The following is a 21283-nucleotide window of genomic DNA, read 5'->3' as shown; positions in this document are numbered from 1 at the left end:
GATTCAAATTCTGTATTGCTATTTTTATTAAGCTATTTTTTGGCATCTTAGGTAAATCTTAGACAGTCTTAATGGCATCTTAGACAGTCTAGCTCGCAGGTCTAGCCTTTACTTCAACCTGTTTAGCGTCTTAATAACATAAATTTTAGTCTTTTGTTAAGAATTAATTGAGAAGTCTACAGGTTATGAATACCTTATCTAAATTTCAGACAGCTAAAAATCCAAAGATTTCCGAACATAACAGTTGTTTAGTAAAATATTTTGGCAAATTAGTTTTACCGTAACCCCTTTCAAGGATGTATCGAATTACCGATCACTGTTAAACAAAATAGGAATATAACTATTAAATTGAAACAATGAATATACATTTCAATTTATTTATTTCACTAAAACTGAACACAATATTTATTTACAAAACGCACATTCGAGATTATTATGATACAAACAACTAAATCATAAGTAGTCTTTAAGATATTCAATTTATATTCAAGACAATAAATATACATAGGTAAAAATAATTTTGATTCCTATGATAGATGAACCAATATTTGTTCACGCACAAATGTATCGTGGGGGATCGAACCCGTGCCGGGCTAAGATACGTGCCGTGATATAATTTATCTATGATTTTAGATGACAAATGTATAGGCTTATCTTTCCTAGACCTACTGGTGTATATCGGCAAAGATGGAAACTGAAAATTAAGGTCAAAAAGATTCAAAACAACTTGATGAGATATCTCACAATTCACAATACCATAAAATGTAGTTTATACCAGCGAATCAACGTATAACGCCAGTATTCACAAACATTACTATGAGGTCTCACAGTGTCACAGACAAACCAATTGCAAAGCTCTATTCAACGCTGTGCCTTCGATTTGCTGCTTCACTTAAGCAAGCATCGTTTGTGAATACGGTTGTAAGTCACCGTAAAATTGTGAATTTCGTCAGATTATAATCTGATCCTAACCTAACCCACTGTTAGTTTACAATATTACGCGTGATAATATAAAATGTAATTTTTCCTATTGATTTTGGACTTAATACTTAGGATAATTTTAAAGTCTAAGGCTGAGTTGCACGACCTAACTTTGACCGTAACTTTAACGATAACTGGTGCCTTTTGTATGGAGTTTGATAGATTGTTTACGTTTGTTAAAGTAAGATGGTGCAACCCAGCCATAATGTGGTAAATTGAGCTACCTATATTAAATGCTAATTTGACACAATACAAATGTTATGTTACACTTTCAGCATAAGTTTTTGATGTTTTGAAACTTATAACACTGTGTTTGAATATTTCTAACATTGGCAAATATTTTCAACAAGACGTTCAAGACAGAATCAAATGGTGGCGCATGACTGGGAAAGCCAACCCCGCGTATCGGGATAAGGCAAAGCAGAAGAAGCAGACAATATTGGCTATTTAATCTTAAAACTTATGATACGGCTATTACTTCTAGTTTTTAGTTAGTCACTACTATTACAATATTAAATGACAAATTTCACAGATACTATTAGTAACAGATATTTCTCTAAAATTGGGTTTCATAATAATACATGAGACTTACGGCCCCGTATTCACAAACATTACTATTAGGTCTCACAGTGCGCGTGGACGCACAGAGTGACACACGAACCAATCACAGAGCTCTATTCAACGTTGTCCATTGGATTTGCTGCTTCACTTAAGCAAGCATTGTTTGTGAATACGGGCGTTACTTCGTAGAATCTATTTGTTCCTACTATATCTTAAAAGAACTAATTTGAGAACCTAGTATTTGTTACATTTAAACACAACAAAAAAACTTAGCTAGCACATGATATGAAATATCAACAAGAGACACTTAATAAGGTAATGACTAAAATACCGGAAATGGACAGTAATATCGAAGTATTCTTCGAAGCTAGTCACTTGATAGTGTCAAATCTCCGACCAAAGACATGCAGTATAGGTCGCGTAATAATAGTTGAGGCGATCAACGCAAGCAAAGATTTGTATCTGTACACGCTCGTCGTATTGACGACTTGCGTAGTCGGACTGACAGTTGCTTTCTGTCTCGCTTGCACGTATTTAACAAGAACGAGATAGTAGTCGTCGATATTAGAACTTGAATGTTTCTGCTCTGTATTCAAATATTACATCAGTGTGAGTACGTGTTCGCCTCAACTTTCGTTATGCCACCTATATCGACCTAGTACATTTCGGATATCATAAAGGTAGCAGGAAGGCGCTGGACGCAGGCCGCTACCAACCGGGCAACATGGAAAGCATTGGGGGAGGCCTATGTTCAGCAGTGGACGTCCTACGGCTGAGATGATGATGATTGATATTATCAAGTGACGTCTTACAAAGTCTTCAACCACAAAAGGTACAGTAACCTAAGATTTAACCTAATAGATTTCAGGACCTAGTATTTGTCACTTAATATTGATATTATCATCATGTCTTACAAAATTCATAACTACAAAAGGTGATACAGTATTAACCTACTACATTTTGGACCTAGTATTTGTCACTTGATATTATCACCAAGTGATATTTTACACCAAAGAAGATACATTACTATCCTAGTACATTTTGGACCTATTTGTCACTTGATTTTCAATATGACATCTAACAAAATCTGCAAACACCAAAGACTACATTGCGAAGCTAGTATCAGTCACGTGACTTACAACAAGCGCCCCCTACAATTGGTTGCGCCGCAGTAACAATACAAGACCTTACCGGGCACCGAACCCACGTCATAGTTGTAGTTCCAAGTGAGCTCCGTGCCTGCCTTAATATGGGACAGAGCGAAGAACGCCACCCATGGGAAACGCGGGTCATGTGTGTCTACGAATACGTTTTGCACGAATACGTTGGGCTGGCAGGAGTGCTGTGGACAAAATAAATACATATAAAACTAATCTTCCGCTGTCTGTCTTCAACTACCATGATATAGATCGTGCCATCCACTCGGACGCGCCCCACCATTCTTCCGCGAATGTTTGAGTGTTATCGGTACACGCTAATGCTCCATGAGTGCACACGCACACTACAGTAATGCCTTACGGCTTGCTCGGACCACACTCCCCGCACCCCGCGCGACCGGGACTAAACATTGGTGGATGAAAAGATCTATAACCCTAGGATGCACGCTACGATAAACTTTTAGCATTTTATCGATTTTGTACGACAAGTCCATACATTTGTCGTCTAAAATCGTCGATAAGATTTTATCAGGGCGCGCATTTTCATGCGGTTTTCACCAATAGATAGGTACTGATTCATGACATAACAACATGTATATTTTAGTTTAGAAAAACATAGGATAGTTTTATCCCAGTTTTGGAAAGGAAGACGCTCGATATTATTTCAGTGACTAATCGACCACGCAGGCAAAAGCTAGTATACAGTGTGAGTCACGTTAAAGTGTACATATGAAAATAGATGAAACTAGACCTATTTTTATCGACAAAAAATAGGTCAAAAATTTTTTGAGATTTTTTTTAAATTTTTTATAGAATTTTTTTTCTTCCAATTACTTATTGTAAAGAAAACGTAATAACTTTTAAACTAAGCGGTATATCCTGATAAAATAAAAACAGTAATAATGCTAAATAACAGGCGATACTAAAACAATACATAAAATACACAAAAAATGCCAACAAATAATAAAAAATGACACTTTTTGAAAAAAATCTGCTTAAAAATTCGTATTTTTTTGGATATTTGATAAATTTCTCCAAAAAATGCCCCTATAACAGATGGTTTTTATTACTTTTTATTATTCTCTATCGTATTACTTTTGTAAAACTAAAAATCGCATGTCTCTATCCCTATCACAACATTTGCTATGATCGTTTGAACAAAGGCCTGCCACCACATTTCTCTCCGCTACAGGTAGAGACAATTTTAATTTTAACTAAAATGCTTATTTTACTTCGAAATCTTTTGTTTTATTTGAAATCTAACTTGTCTTTATCAAAATTACAAATCTAGAGTCACTTTCAGTTTCGTTGTTAACGAAGCGTTGAATGGCGCGCCCGGAGAGGTTTAGTTCAAACGATCATTGCAAACGTTGTGATAGGGATAGACATGCGATTTTGGGTTTTAAAAAATTAATACGATAGAGAATAATAAAAAGTAATAAAAACCACCTGTTATAGGGGCATTTTTTGGAGAAATTTATCAAATAACAAAAAAAATACGAATTTTTAAGCAGATTTTTTTCAAAAAGTATTTTTTTTTATTATTTGTTGGCATTTTCTGGGTATTTCATGTATTTTTTAGTATCGCCTGTTATTTAGCATTATTACTGTTTTTCTTTTATCAGGATATACCACTTAGTTTAAAAGTTATTACGTTTTCTTTACAATAAGTAATTGGAAGAAAAAAAATCTATAAAAATTAAAAAAAAAATCTCAAAAAATTTTTTGACCTCTTTTTTATCGATAAAAATAGGTCTAGTTTCATCTATTTTCATATGTACACTTTAACGTGACTCACACTGTATATAGATGAAGGTAGATAAATAGGATGTCTATCTATCTATACTAGGATATTTTCTTTCAAATAAATGCACACAAATGTTTGTATCGTGCGGGGGTCTAACCCGCGACTTTTCAACTGCGCCAATGTCGCCTTATGCTTATAATGCATATAAATTCTAAAAAATAACACTTAGAACACGATATAAAGCGATATTAAGCAAGTTAAAATATTTTATTGTTTTTGAACACGAGGCAACAAAGTTCAAAATAATATGGTTACTAAATTACCATTGAGCGATTGAGGGTTAAGTTACTTACATTAAGATATCTGCCAATATTGCCTTGAACCTTGGCGTCCATAATGTAACAAGCCTCATCTTTGCCGAAGTACGAACGAACTGATCTGAAAATGATACGGTATTTTAGTATTTCATAAATATACAGGGTGTCATAATATAAGTAAGTGAAATTGAGAGAGAAACCCAGGGTTTCACAGTAAAAAATAAGGCCAAGGGTTATCAATGTCTCCTTTTATATACCACTACATTTTTATCACCGAAAAAATTTTAACAGGTTTTGTAGAAATGTGTGAAAAATGTAAAGTAAAAAAAAATTTTTTACATAAAGTTAATTTTTTTATTAAATTTTCTTTAGTCCGTATTTTACGCGTCACAGCTGGGGCACGGTAATAATATCATACAGTATTGTAACTTCATATAAACCGACGAAACGCGAGCTTTCCTTCGAATTTCAAATCTCGGGACGTGGTCGAAATCCAAAAGTTAGGGGTGTCGCGAATGTGCCGAACGGACGTCGATGGCCTACCGTTGAAAATGACTAAGGTGATGGAATTTGACTGACCGTCTTAAACGATCAAATTTGTTAAAAACTAGTCATTAACTGTCAGAAATGGTCATTTTCAGTCAGTTTGATTTGAAATGAAAATTATATTGTAAATAACCAGCTTTGGCCCACGACTTCGCCCCCCTGAAATTAAAGTAACAGGTCATTAAGTACTCATTATGATTAGTAGATTCAAAATTATTTTAGTACCTATATTTTTTTAAATTAAATCTACCAATCACAAAACAACAAGCATTTTTATCCTATTCCATTCACAAAGTATTTTGTTTGTCTAAATAAAAAAAAATTACAATCACAAAACTAGATAGAAATTCTAAGTACACAGATGTAATTAGAATGGGTACTATAGGTGAGCAGCCCTATCGCATGTTGTCATACCGTGACGTACCGCGGGGCTGTTGACATTTATTTCAAAAATATGGCCGAGTTGGAATACTGTATAGTATTACCGTGGCTGGGGCACTCCGCTGCTCGCTAGAGTAGTCGTACGCGCTCGTACATTGCCCCGATCTGTCTGTCTCGCTCACGCCTCGTCCACGCTTCCAGTGTTATTATTACCAGGCCTGTTCATCTCCGCGAGTTTACATCGAAAACAAAACACGCACGATGGCCCACCTACAGGATACAATTCGACAAGGCCTCACATACGAGCGAACATTGACTCACGCACGCGTGATCTTGTGTATGATGGAAGAAAATAAAGAAGATGGTGTACTAAATACTGTGCAGTATTTAACTGCCTAAATAATAAAAAAACACAGAATGTACTTTTTTAAGTTGCCTCAAGACACTGAGAGTTAAATAAGTAGTTAATATTATTCATGATAATTCATGCTAAATCATGTATTTCCTCCGCCATTTTCCGCAGTTTGGCACCTCACGTCACATCATTTTACCGAAGTCAGCCCTATAGCTTCGGCGCAGTGCCGATCACTGACGTTTGTCAACAAAATGGTGCTTGACTCTTGAGACAAGCTAAATTACAGCATATTGTTAATGACATTGAGCATACATTTTTTTAAATACCTTCGCGAAGTAAAACTTCTGTACGTAGTACTTATTATTATTCTGTGTTATTACTTACTTAGCTAACTTCAAGTAATTTTGAGTTCTAATAAATGTTACATTATCTTACGTAAATAGTGCTAGCGACGCGTGTGTCCATAAATGACCAATTTTCGGATGAAATTTTGAGTAACTTTATTTAACTTTTTTTTGCATAAATAGGATCAGTATCAATAACTCATTACCCAGATTTTTTTTCGGCGATAAAAATGTAGTGGTTTATAGCGTCAGCCCCATATTTTTCCCGTGGATGTTGTAAGAGGCGGCTTAGGGACAAATATGCGAACTTCAGGCCTCCCCAACCCGTCTGGCCAGCGTGGGGAGTGTAGGACAAATCCTCCATTTGCCTCTGGTAAATTAGTGAGGTAAAATATATTTTCTAATACTTACTTGTATTTTGATATGAAGTCTCTCCCCATCCCGGCTTGGGCCATGAAATGAGATGGCTCACGAACTGTGAAGAAAATTTAAAGAAATTAATCAATATAATTATTAGAAAAAGGTAAAGAAATAAAACAACAAAACAGCGCAGTAACGGAACGAAATAGCATCGTGGCACACGAAAATAGCGCCTTGGTGCAACAAGACGGCGCTTTGACACAAAATGGCGCCTTTACACAATGAAATGGCGCCATTGCACTACAAAATGGCTCCGTGCCATAACAAAATGGCGCCTTTGCACTACAAAATGACGCCTTAGCACTACAAAATGGCGCCTTTGCACTACAAAATGGCGCATTAGCACTACAAAATGGCGCCTTTGCACTACAAAATGGCGCCTTTGCTCTATAAAATGGCGCCTATGCACAACAAAATGGCGCCATAGAGCAACAACATAGCGTCATAAAGCAACAACATATGCCCATAGAGCAACAACATAGCGCTATAGAACAATGAAATTCTGGCAAGGAGCAACAAAATTATCACATCTTCCCTATGTGACATTCTTCCGTGACTTCTATTGGTAACACCTATCTATAGCTCGTTTCATCCACTCGGACGCGCCCCACCATTCTCCCGCGAATGTTTGAGTGTTATCGGTACACGCTAAATGCTCCATGAGTGCACACGCACACTACAGTAATGCCTTACGGCTTGCTCGGACCACACTCCCCGCACCCCGCGCGACCGGGACCACACATTGCTGGGGCGCGCCCGAGTGGATGAAACGATCTATAGTCCTGATAATGGGCTAGTTTCCTAAAAAAAATTTTTTAGTCCGTCATGTTTAATATCAAAAAATATTGGACACATATATTTTTATTTGTCAATCTAACAAATAATTACATAGTTATGGTGCGTTGAAGTTCCGCACGACGTCACAACGTGCGGCACTTTTATGCAAGCATTGACGTCACGGGCCTCTTCTTATGAACTTTGGCGCGCTTTATCTCTTTAAATTTTCATTAGTTTGAAAAAGTGAAAAATACGTGTAGAGTATTTTTTGATAAGTTAAGGCCGGGTAGCAGTGAAAATGGCGAAAATGAGGTTTTCATTTTTCATTTTTGAGGTACTAAACAGTAAAATTAAAGGCTAAGATTTTATTTGGGCATAGTTGAGGATATTTTCTAGGGCTATTAACGGATGGAAACACGATTTGATGAAATTGACTCGATAGAATAAATTCCCAAAGTTACCTCTATTCGTTTTCTATTTATGGTTTTATTTTTTAAATAAGCGATTTGAGATTCTGAATCTTTTACTAAACTAAAGTTCAGAAATAACTTGAGGGCTTTTAACGGATGAAATTTTTATATTGGCTCTTATTTAGTTACTATGTTAAAAAATGTGGAAAAAATCGCCCATGACGGCTTGGACAATCTCAATCAGTCGCGCGGTGGCGCTTACGGAGGACGGACGCGTGTCAGTTTTTTGGTCGTGACAGTTCGCGATTTGTCAATATTTTTGACAATGATGACTTTGATGAGTCACAGTATAATAACATCAGTGTTACTGGAGAAAGCTAAAATTTTTGATAATTAAGAATTATGAATTTTGTCTACCTATTGAAATTTAAATCGTTGGCATCCTTTTAAACTAAGACCCTACTCATGATACATAGTACATTCCTCAAATATGAGACAAAACCAATGAGTTAAAATTACATTTTTATAGTACCTACATATAATCGTCTTACACTCTTTAGAAGAGCACAATGACACAAATAAATAATAAAAATTAGGTTAAATATAGGGGCAGCTGCACGTCACTGAAAGACGATTCTGTACTCGGCATCTGGGCTGGAGAACATGAATCCTTGCTTACAGATGCAGATGTAAATAGAGTTATAACTGGACAAATTTTACATGAAATGTTTAACAGAAATCAGTTAAAAGACACATACATGGAATACCAATAAGGTTGCGGAGGGAAAGCTACCTATTATAAACTAGCGGCAGCCCGCGACTTCGTTTTACCCCCGTTAGATATGATGTTTTACTTCGTTGTTGATAGATGGCGTTTCACGGCTTCCCCCGAATAAATATTTACGAACGTCATACCGTAGTTTGTCCAGTGCTGTAGATTTTAACCAATGACGATAGATGGCGCTTTTTAGACACGTCTTATTTATTTATTGAAATTTATTTGCCACATATCGTCATAATGTTAATCTGGGTTATAAACAATAATACTGTGAAGTTTCAACAAAATCCGTTCAGTAGTTTTTGCGTGAAAGAGTAACAAACATCCAGACATCATGACATCTAGACACCCAAACTTTCGCCTTTATAATATTAGTAGGATATTTCACAATCCAAACTAATATTTACTATTTAGCATTTACTTACAGTAAATATTAGTTTGGATTGTGAAATATTTAAAATAAAAAAAGAATAAAACAAAATAGGGTTTCAAATTACCTATCTATATCTAATATTATAAAGAGGTAAAGTTTGTGTGTTTGTATATTTGTTAAATTGTAAGGGGTAATCTCGGGATCTACTGAACCGATTTTAAAAAAATCTTTCACCAATAGAAAGCCACATTATCCTCCTGGGGCCCGGGAATTATTTTTATCGTGAATTCATATGAAAACTATCCAAATAGTATTAATAATTGATATAATTATCATAAAAAATAAAATAAAAAAATTTATCTGGAAAACGGCAATTTTCTCAATGTCATATATTTACGACATCGGTTCCCAATGTCAACGACTTTTTTATTTCATGTACAGGATGTCCCGTAATAAATTGCACAAAAGTAATTCCTAGTTAAGTTTCTTGACTATCTACAACGAATTTGAATCGATTTTTGAAATATATTGAGATGCCAATAATTTTTTTGCTATATTTTTAAATTTTTTTCTGCCTGTACTTACTTTTTTCTATGCAGTGGATGCAACTATTGATATTTTTTAAGTACCTTTTGGTTAAAATGTAGCTAGATAGATTCTTTATCAAGTTTTATGTCATTTTTGGGCAATAACATTGCATCTCTATTTTTTTTTAAATAGTATTTCAAAATTTTATTGCATTTCATTTGGATGACTCAAATTAAAAAATCCTCGTGATAAAAAAATGCATCACACCAATGTGTAATTAACATTAAATGATGTAGATAAGGTCAATAGCAATAAAAAAAATTAAAAAAAATTTGATTAAGTGCCTTATGAAATTTTTTTAATTTCATAAAAAAAAAATCAAAGTGACTTGAGGTGTTGATAATACTTCTGGGCCGACTTTACCAGTAAAATCGATTTTTGAGTGTTCTAATATGTTATATTCGCATATATCTACCTAAACAAATAAGAAAATTATATCAGATTGTATGCTATTTAATAGAAAATGTATAATGTCATACAGGTATTACACTGGGCTCTGTCAGTTTACACTAGTAATTGGGACCTCATGTAATACCTGTATGACATTCAGATTTCACCATGGTTTTCGTAGTTTTCATACGTATTTCCACAATCAGTGATACTCAGATAATAAAACAGTTCAAATACCAAAACGAATAATAACAAAGGCTTATAGAAATCGTTTATATTTTAGTAAAAATTTCATTATTACTAACCACTTGTTCCCGGTCGCGGCGCCGTCGCTAGTTCAATTAAAGATAAAAAAATATAAACGTCACTTCACTAGCCAATCACAGCTAAGAATGATGGACAGATGCACCATCTAACTAACTAACGTAAAAGTTCTGGTAAATTTCAACAGATAGCGTTGATTTATATTTTTTTGTTTTATGTAATAAATATATGACGCCAGGCCCCAGGAGGTTATATCTGAGTGTAATAGGTTATATAAAAACCGAAAAATTCCACGCGGGCGAAGCAGCGGGCGGAAACCTAGTTTATTTATAATTATGTAAGAGCATAATTATTAAAGTCGAAGTCAAACATTATTTATTTGTGTGGACCTATATTAACGAGAGATTACAAGGCGTCAAATGTTTCAAGAAAAAAATTAAAAACTATATTATAATGCTAAATTTTGCTCTCATGGAGCCTTTACCTACTCTGACAAATTAAGACTTAGAGAAGAAACTAATAATAAAACCATTTAACTGTCCTACAATGAAAAGCTTGATCGGGTACAACACCTCAAGTTATTTCAGAACTTGATTTCATTAAAAGACTCCGAATATCAAATCACTTAGGTATCTAAAGTCAAACGATTCTGAAATGTCAAGTGGCATAAAGTTGGGACTAATGAATAACCCATTAAGATAGTAGCGCCCTCCTGTCAATGACATACCTGGAACGATAGAGTATTGGACAACTAATGAAAATGCTTTGTCCTAAATGACTGACGGATATCGTAGAGACCTGAAAGTTGGAAGGTGTGTTCTTTGTATGACGTAGGCATCTAATAAGAAAAGATTTTCCGAAATGAGGTCATGAAATGAAGGGGGTGAAAAAAGGGGGCAAAGTTTGTATGGGACAAAGTGATTCCTTGGTTCAATCTACTTGAAATTTAGCTTAACAATTCCTTAATATAATTCATGAAAGACGTGTGGAACGGGTAGAAAGTAATTTTGGCAGTCATTTTCTTCGAAGTTGATATCAATACTACTTAGTGCCTTTGATTTAATTACTTTTTATTTTTACAAGTGTTTGAAAACTCCATGTCAGATTGTGTTCAATGTCAAGTGAAATCTCAAATTGAAATGTCTCAATCTCAATGAGGAGACTCTGTATTTATTCCTAGAATTCCCCTAACACCGTCAAATTGCCCTTTCGAATTCAAGACAGTGCAGTTTCCCATCAGTCTGCTTCGTAATGACTATAAACAAAGCTCAAAGTCAAACTCTAGGGACCTCTGCTTAAACTCCCATGAGTGCACAGAGGTAAGCAGGTAACCGCGTGTGATGCTCATAGTAATTTTCGATACAGAACCCCGTACATACGTCATACATATTATAGAAAGAAAACACCCAGACCAATACAAACAAATATGTTTCTGCAATTTTAGTATGATATTTTTATTTATTAATAAACAAAGAGACTGAACAAAATTAATGCGTGTACTGATTAATGTTATTAACCACATGCAAAGCTTCGTGAATTGCAACAACTATAATTTATTATCCAAGCTCTAAATAATCGCTACTAAGAGTAACTTATCATAAAATGTTTTTCCAGTCGCTCAAGCTTCCAAGGGCCTACCGATAGGTCGGGTGACGTAATCTTGAAATTCTTTAAGCCGGCGCAGAACTTCCAGAAGGTCAGGCGACGCCACGGCCACTTTGAACCGTGTTTACTTCTGCAGTTATATTTCATATTTATTCGATTCTAGAATATATTCCCAAAAAGTCTGTAAGGTGTTTTAATTTGTATCACTTGGATATGATTTGTATTAGAAAGTGTTGTGAGTGTGACGCTTGAAGGGAAGGAAGTCGACCTAACCTAACCAACTGCGTATTTCTATACTATGTAGCTGGAAATTGTGGCGGGAGCTCTTTGGCGCGCTGTCTTCGGCGAAGAATTGCGCGCGCAGATTTTGACAGCGCGAAATACCTACTTTAGCAGAAATACCAAGCCTTAACTGACGAACTAATTAAAACTCTTGCTTTTTGACCCAGGAAACATCCCTATTGTTCCGACTTGACAGTAATTGTCGACATAATATTATTATCTTGTTATTATTATTAAGATGATGATGATTAACTAACCTTCTTCATCATCGCTGATGGTGATGAAGTCCGACTCGGATTTGCCATCTTTCTCCTTGGCAGCTTCCTCTTCTTTCTTCTTTTTATTTTTTTCTCGCTTCCGCAGGCGTTTGCTGTCGAGATTATCCAATTTTCAACTTTGTTACTTATGAATTTCGTTAATTTGGAGTTTAAATTCATGACGTATAGGCAGTTCTATTCTATAGTCTGGTCCATGAGCACGTAGAATTTTGTCTAATGACCCCAAGCTACCCATCTAGGGTTTCTGATTTCTCGACCTATTTTTTTTCTCGAGTTTCGAGAATTCTCGAGGCCAAAGTCTCGAGTTTTCTCGGGTCTCGAGTCTTTTAATGAAAACTGCTGAAATCGGTTGAAATTTAATAAAAACACAGGTTTTTTAAATATAATATACCTACTTTTATGCAAAACAATCAATATTAGAATTTAGTACCACTTATTTTGGTAAGGAAATAAACAAAAAATAAAATCTTCTTTCATAATTAATATTTACTAATCATAATAACAAAAGTCATAAAGTCGCGTATACTTTAAGGATAAATAACAATAAAAATCTGGAGCTACAATTGAATCACTTGTTTTCTAAAGAACACAAGTCCAAATAGCAAAATTACGATAAACATTTTATTTTTATAAACAAAAAAATTTTCTAATAATTTTTAAATTTCTTACGAGGAGGCACGAGTACCTAACCTAACGTCTGTTAGGTAAGGTAACTGTCTAGTTAACAAATTTTTCAGTCTTTAAATCAGTCAGATTAAACATACATAATAAATATAGCATACTCGTTGGTGAACATTATTACTTAGTTTCGATTGAGATCATTACTTGCAAATCAAATCAGTTGAAAAAGGAAAGACTAGGCCAGTCTTAAAGCAACGTTGACCTATTAAATAATTAAAAACTTACTTTTGTCTAAGAAAATAGGCTTTCAAGAATATTAAAGCTTCAAAATCGAAACTCGAGAATTCTCGAGCTCCGGTAATTATTTTCTCGTCTCGAATGAAGCCAAATTTCTCGAGTTTTCTCGAGTTCGAGAAAGCTCGAGCAGAAACCCTATACCCATCCTTATCGCTCGCGCGTTATTGTTGCTGTCGCGCTCGCACACTCACTGCGGGCGCCCGTCGCACAGTCGCGACAGCAATATAATTCCGCGCGAGCGATAAGGATGGGTAGCTTGGGGTCATTGGACGAAATTCTACGTGCTCACGGACCGGGCTTTACAAGATATTATGGTACTTAAATGTTAATCAATACTATTTGCTAAGAATGAACTACAGTCTATAATTTGAAACGGCAAGTTTATTTGTATTTCTTGTATTATTAATTGTTATTAAGTATCACTTTTTGTCGCTGATATAGCCCGACGGATTAGCAAGCTGAAGTGGCAATAGGCAGGGAACATAGTACGCAGAACTGACGACCGATGGGGCAGCAAGGTTCTGGAGTGGAGGCCATGTAGCGAAATACGCAGCGTGAGATGTCCACCCGCAAGGTGGACCGACGACATCATAAAGGTAGCAGGAAGGCGCTGGACGCAGGCCGCTACCAATCGAGCAACATGGAAATCATTGGGGAAGGCCTTTGTTCAGCAGTGGACGTCCTATGGCTGAGATGATGATGATGGTGATGATTACCTAAACTTAGTGACCCCAGACGTGATGATTCCGGGACAGAAGTCGCCGTCTTCCTGCTCGTTCTTCGACGGCGTTTCATCTTCTTCCTCCGAGCTGGACATTTCGGATTCTTCTGAGTCTTTCGCCACGTTCTTCTGTTTGATTGACAAACATAGTGTAAGGATAAGGCCCAGAACAGACAGTGAAACGCAACTGCAACGAAACTGCAACTGCTAGTTACTTTTGAGTTGCATCTAAGTTTCTGCCATAGCGTCCGTTGAGAAACCACACATGACGCGACCAGTTTGAAAGTTGCAGTTGCGTTTCACCGTCTGTTCTGTCCTTAATGTTAGGTTTTTTGTTGTTTATCAACAAATACTATATAACTTTGTCCAAAATTGAGGATATAACATAATCTGTGCTGACAGGCATTTTTATTGTTTTCCAGCGCTTAACTGAGTGCCTGAGGTATGGAAGCAGCACGGGTTTTTGCGTCAGCGAGACTTCAGATTTCCTTCAGACTTTTATGCTGTCACGTCATATGCCAATGTCACCCTTCCCGTGACACTCCCATGTACCTCAGGCACTGACTAAGTCAAGCGCTATAACCTTTAGCATAGTTTATAAGTTTATTTATAACTAACAGTATGGATTTCGGTCCGAAATAAATTAGTTTAATTTAATTATTATATCTGTAATTTAGGTATTTTTAACGATTTTGGGAAAAGAAAAGCACTTGATGATTTGATAATGTCAAGGCTAAAGAAATGCAAAAAAATAAAAAAACATGCACATTCTCTATTGCTAGCATAAATTGCCTTGAAGATTCTGAGACATATCAATTTGTTTTTATCATATGTACTACACTTCAAAATAGCCAGTTTTTATTAGCCTCGTACCTTGTCCAAGCGCTTGTCGGCTTCCGGTATATCCTCTTCGTACCCTTCCTTCATTCCCTCCACCACTTCTATGTAGTCCAACTCAGCTAAGTACTCGTCGCCTTCATTGAGACCGTCCTTAAAGAAAAACAATCATTTTACTAATCGATATACAAAATCCGGAATAAAATCTATCCTATGTTTTGGTTTTATTTCGGTTTTAACTTAGATTAATAAATTCTAGATGAGATGGATAATCTTCATACAAACGCTTCGTCAAAAGCGAGACAAAAATCATGTCATTACTGTCAAAACTGTTCTATTTGTTATTTTCGTGGATAACGGTGCTGGTTGTGCATTTATTTAAGATATATCTGTAAGACTTTTTGTAAAACCGTTTGTACAATTGTTTGTTGTCCCTAATAAAATAAAATAAAATAAAACATTGTTTTAAATTGAGATATTTTTATCCAAATATATCGTAAAAAATGTTATTACTTATATTTGTTACTTATTAATTATTTAATAAGACATTTAATTAAAACAAAAAAGTTTCAAGTAAGTTGCCTCACTTTTCGTGAGCTTACTATCTATCTAGGCTTTGTTAATCTATGGTTTGTAATAACAAATTGTTGCACGTATAGATGACCCACGCTGAACTGTCCCGCCAAACTCAATGACAGGGGGGCGCTACCATCGTTCAACTATATGGTTTCCAACATGGCAAAAATCGGAACTAGCGATCCGGTATTGACGGTGGCGCCCCACTGTCAATGTCATGCATAGGACAGTTCAGTATTTTGGAACTATATCTATTTATTTTTAAACTGTGTAATTTTTTTATGAACCAAATAAGTGTTTTCTTTCTTCTTTATTTCTACATGACCTGATGATAACTTACCATGTTAGCGGTGGCGTCTGTGAGCAGATTTCCTGCGTACACGCACAGGAAAGATCCTTTGGGCACATCATTGAGCGCTCGGATGCCCCACCCACGGTTCAGGGTTTTGAATACCTGCAAGAATTGACATAATATAGATTTTAAACTATACCAAACAAAACAGAGAGATAGACAACGAGAAACAAAGTCCTTTTTAAAATTTGTCTATCTTATGTAATAAACAATTTGAATTTGAATTAAATCCGTACCCAAGAGGTAAAAACGGAAGCCTACCAAGACTAGGTTGTACCATCTTACTTTAACTTGAACAAACGGTTTTAGTTACGGTTAAAATTAAGTTGTGTAGCCTAAGACTCCACTGTCCGTTGTCTGTCTGTCAACAGGCTGTATCTCATGAACCGTGATAAAGTCCGGCCAAGCAGATGGAATTTCGTCCAACGACCCCAAGCTACCCATTCTTATCGCTCGCGCGAAATTATATTGCTGTCGCGACTGTGCGACGGCCGCTGTGAATGTGAGAGCGCGATGTATAATTACGCGTGAGCGATAAGGATGGGTAACTTGGGGTCATTGGACGAAATTCTATGTGCTCGGCGACCGGACTTTAGCTAGAGAGTAGAAACTTTTAAATTTTATTATCATACCTGAAGCTTCAATTGTAGTGGATGTTGCGCTACTCTGTTGAGACACGTGTGCTTACATTTGCATCTGAAAAGATGAATAAATAATGGAAACACAATTCACCAACAATAAACAGTCAGGGGGCGTAGTGTGAGTTTACGTCAAACGCATTCGATGTCGACTGCGTAAAAAAGTGACATTAAATGTATGACGGATTGTACAGCGCCCCTAGCGGAAACTTTCAAGAACTAACATCTTCATATAGTTTTTAACACGCTCGCTAGTGACGGATGACACTAAGCCCTCAGAAAAGTCAGTGACACAAGTGGCAGTGGGCGGGGCACATAGCTCGTAGAGACGATGGCCGTTAGGGCAGGAAAGTTCACGAGTGGCGACCACGGGCCGGCTGACGTAGTGTGCCCCACAAGGTGTACCGACGATCTGGTGAAGGTCGCGGGAGGTGAAACGAATCCCTCCTGTGCCGCCCATACATCAGGCACTGACTCAGTTAGACCTATAGTAAAATAAACATCATCATCATCATCATCATCATTTCAGCCACAGGACGTCCACTGCTGAACATAGGCCTCCCCCAATGACTTTCACATCGCACGGTTGGTAAAGCCCGTGAGCACGTAGAATTTTGTCCAATGACCCCAAGCTACCCATCCTTATCGCTCGCGCGTAATTATGTTGCTGTCTCGCTCGCACACTCACTGCGGGCGAGCGTCGCACAGTCGCGACAGCAATATAATTACGCGCGAGCGATAAGGATGGGTAGCTTAGGGTCATTGGACAAAATTCTACGTGCTCACGGACCAGGCTTTAGCGGCCTATAGTAAAATAAAAAAATATTACCTAGAGTTGCATTCATATATTCCTGAAGGCAGCGGTTCAGGTAGCCGCTTGTACTCGTATCCCACGCGTGGGCCGCCCAGCCCGATGGTGCGAGCTCCCTCTAATGTCAGTTGCCAGCAAGCACACTTCGACTTGTCCTGGAGAATAGTGGGCAAGTTAGTATAACAATTTGAACAAAAAAGTTGCAATTTTTCCTTAATTTAGAACTTTAACACTTATGACAGTAAAGTTGGAAATAATGTGATCACTAGCAAACTTCTATGAAGAATCTTTGAAGCATCATCAGGTCATCTAGTCTCCACTGCAGGAGCACGACACGACCCTCTAATTTACCAGAGGCAAAAGGATGATTTAACCTACGCTGGACAGACGGGTTGGGGAGGTTTTGTAGCAACTTGAATTGATTTAAATTTTTCTTTCATTTGGATCTTAATACAAGTCGATAAAGTTGTAATAATAAGGTTAAATTAACATAGTCTGGTTGAGAGTTAGGGAATAGTAAATATACACCACACACATTTTCATGGAACCATTCAAACTTCATTGGAGGCCAAGCTGCAGATCCTGGCTACACAGGAGTTGCAGTGGTGGGAACGAGAGGCGGTAATAAATAGAAATTGCAGTGGTGGGAATATAAATGAGTTGCAGTGTTGGGATAGAAGTGGGAATATACAGGAGTTGCAGTTACGGGAACGAGAGGTGGGAATATACGTGAGCGGCAGTGGTGGGAACGAGAGGTGAGAATATACAGGAGTTGCAGTTACGGGAACGAGAGGTGGGATTAATTCCATAGCCTAATATCTTACCTCACAATCATCAGTACAATCACACCCGCACAGGAACTCAGGGTCCAAGTTTAGTGGGACCCCAGCAGTGGGCGTCCGTTCCGTGTTGTAAGAGCAGAACTCGGGCAGCGACTCGTCGTAATAGTTCACGCATGGGACTGGCACGTTTTCTCTGCCGTGGGATAAGTCCTGTGGAATTATTTCATGTTAAATTATAAATAACTTGAAAAAATCGAAATGCCTAAGGCGAGAATCCAACCCAAGACCGTTCGTTTTCCGGGCGACTGCTCTTCCAACTGAGCTAATTAAACACTGGATGAACCAGTCGACATTTTCAAGTGTAATACGCTGTTGCAGCCGCTTTTGGTTTCATGGATGTTATGTATGTAGTGTACCCTTAAACATCCAACATTAATATTGTCACAAATATTTGACTGTCAGTTAAAATGAAACAGCTCAATCAATAGTTATAATTTCTTAGCGATTAGAGTCGCTTCTCTAACAGTAAAATGCAAACTAATAACTTTGTCAATACCAAGGCTGAATTTTTCTAAAAGGAAACGACATTCTAGCTGCTTTCTTTGAAATTGATAGTTATCAATTCTGCAATCTGGACACCGCAGTTCAGCCAAACTAAACAGCGCCATCTATTGACAATTCCACGTACCTTCTTCCCAACCAAGCACTTGTTCAACACGAACTCAGCTAAACAGTGCGTGTGCGGCGTAAAGTCAAACAGGTCCACCGCCATATCCGACTCGATGAGACGGAGATATGGAGTAGGACACCTTAAAAGCTAAAGCCTGGTCCATGAGCACGTAGAATCCCGTCCAATGACCCCAAGCTGCCCATCCTTGTCGCTCGCACGTAATTATGTTGCTGTCGCGCTCGCACACTCACTGCGGGCGCCCGTCGCACAGTCGCGACAGCAATATAATTACGCGCGAGCGATAAGGATGGGTAGCTTAAGGGTCATTAGACGGGATTCTACGTGCTCACGGACCAGGCTTTAGCCAGCTTAGCCATTTAGCTTTCTATAGTGAGTATTAGGCTATGTGCGTACGGATGACTTTTTTTCGCTGTGACAGTATGTCTTTCTCTTTTACACTTTTATAAAGAGAAAGAGTGAGGCAATGTAGGCAGTACTTATTCTTGTCTATGTAGAGACATACTGTCACAGTGACAAGTAACCCGTGCACGCGCACCTTAAGTGACTAAACTGAAGCCCAGTGGCTATATAAGTTCGTTCGTTCGTTCGTTTCAGCCGAAAGACGTCCATTGCTGGATTTTCACAAAGACCGGAATAGGTGGACCGACGATCTGGTGAAGGTCGCGGGAGGTACCTGGATGCGAGCGGCACAGGCTATATAAGTACCAGGAAAAAAATCTGGACACCGCGGTTCAGCCAAACTATACAGCGCCATCTCTTATCATCTCCACGTACCTTCTTCCCAACCAAGCACTTGTTCAACACGAACTCAGCTAAACAGTGTGTGTGCGGCGTAAAGTCAAACAGGTCCACCGCCATGTCCGACTCGATGAGACGGAGATATCTGTGCAACTCTCTCATGTTGCGTAGGCGGCGGCCGCACGGCGCTTTGTACATCACTTCCTTGTGGCCTTTGTAGCGGACGATTTGTCTGGAAGGTAGTTGGAGATTAATACAGGGTTCATTTGGAATCTTGCATTTGAATTAGTAAAAATCTAACATATTATTTTTGTTGCAAAATCACATTTATGTATGTAAGTTTTAAATAAATGAATAAATAAGTCTTGAGTCTTTTAAAAACGACGTGATTTTGAGAATGAAGGACTCAAGTCTCTACAAGTTTTATAACACTGTGATACAAGCTGTATCACAGTGTCATAAAGGTGGCAAGAAGACGCTGGATGCAGGCCGCTACCAACCGGCCAATCTGGAAATCATTGGGGGAGGCCTACGTTCAGCAGTGGACTTCCTGTGGCTTGAATGATGATAATGATGATGACAAATTACGTGTCATGTAAGCTATAAATTACTGTATTGTATTGAAAAAGAGGCTGACAAAGGTGAATGAGTTTCTTCCGCCACTTCTTCCCATCACCAGCCCATATGTTGTCCCGAAGTGGTGGTAGGGCAAGCTATATTTGGTACGTGTATAAGTGTCCTGGAAAGGGCCTATGTACTGAACTATTTTATTAGCTTATTACTAACACTAGATTAAGATTATCATGTTACTAACACCTATGGATGTATGTCTGAAATAAACGTTTATTATTATTATTTCATTTCATTTCACTCACCTCTCCCAGCCACTGAGCAGCGGTTTCGCCAGCGGGTTGTAAGTCCTCAGATCCTTCAGCGCCAGTACATCCTTCCTCTTACAGTGCGCTCCGCAGTTATGAGTGACCATCTTTAGAGGCGTGACCACTTTCTTGGGCGTGTAGTACTGTAAGAGAATAATATAAATAAGGTATAGGTCGTGTTATCCACAAAGGCACGCGCCACCAATGTTTGGTCTCGGTCGCGCGGGGTGCGGGGAGTTTGATCCGAGCAATCCAAGCGGCATTATTGTAGTGTGCGTGTGCACTCATGGGTTATTTAGCGTGTACCGATAACACTCAAACATTAGCGGAAGAATGGTGAGGCGGGTCTTCGTGGGTGACACGATTTATATTCAAATTCGGACAATTTTTGTGAGCTTTTAAAATGCTTTCTCAATGTTAAAGTTAAAAGTTGAGCTCGAAGTCGTCGCTTCTTACGACAATAACGGGAAGAATGGGGGTGGACCTTTTTCATGGGCATACCCAGCTTATACGCCAGAGATGGTAGGGTTTTAGAAAGGGACACAAGATTAAGGGGTATTTAAGGCAAGTTTTTAAGAACGTACCATTTCCAGGGGGAAAGGGGGAGGGGTAGCAGCTGTTTATATTCTATCTATGCTACGCTGCCGGAACGACACGCTAACTACGGTAGGAGACAACACACCACAACGTCCACAACTTTGCTCATGACTGTCGCATATGACCGCGTAACAATAAAATTGATTGTGTCTCAATTGATTGGACTTGTAGGGCTAGTGCTGAATAAGAG

At 37.8% G+C, this 21283-nt stretch overlaps 1 protein-coding gene across 1 annotated transcript in view; it reads right to left on the bottom strand.

Moving 5' to 3' along the window:
- Positions 1 to 363: 363 nt before the first annotated feature.
- LOC135085637 (histone-lysine N-methyltransferase eggless) overlaps positions 364 to 21283 on the bottom strand; it is a 36145-nt gene continuing 15225 nt past the window's right edge. The window contains exons 9-20 of the mRNA XM_063980410.1: positions 20494 to 20639; positions 19655 to 19850; positions 18232 to 18399; positions 17426 to 17562; positions 16591 to 16654; positions 15947 to 16060; positions 15067 to 15183; positions 14189 to 14322; positions 12534 to 12646; positions 6801 to 6864; positions 4800 to 4884; positions 364 to 2884 (exon numbers count right to left, since the gene is read on the bottom strand). Of these exons, the coding sequence (XP_063836480.1) occupies positions 2678 to 2884; positions 4800 to 4884; positions 6801 to 6864; positions 12534 to 12646; positions 14189 to 14322; positions 15067 to 15183; positions 15947 to 16060; positions 16591 to 16654; positions 17426 to 17562; positions 18232 to 18399; positions 19655 to 19850; positions 20494 to 20639 (1545 nt within the window). The 3' untranslated portion in view covers positions 364 to 2677. The remainder of the gene's footprint in view (positions 2885 to 4799; positions 4885 to 6800; positions 6865 to 12533; positions 12647 to 14188; positions 14323 to 15066; positions 15184 to 15946; positions 16061 to 16590; positions 16655 to 17425; positions 17563 to 18231; positions 18400 to 19654; positions 19851 to 20493; positions 20640 to 21283) is intronic.

This window comes from Ostrinia nubilalis, chromosome 29 (genome assembly GCF_963855985.1).
Source record: "Ostrinia nubilalis chromosome 29, ilOstNubi1.1, whole genome shotgun sequence".
In the NCBI taxonomy this organism is placed as follows: Eukaryota; Metazoa; Arthropoda; class Insecta; order Lepidoptera; family Crambidae; genus Ostrinia; species Ostrinia nubilalis.
The sequence above is the reverse complement of the archived record's forward strand: the minus strand, read 5'-3'. Positions and strand labels throughout refer to the sequence as shown.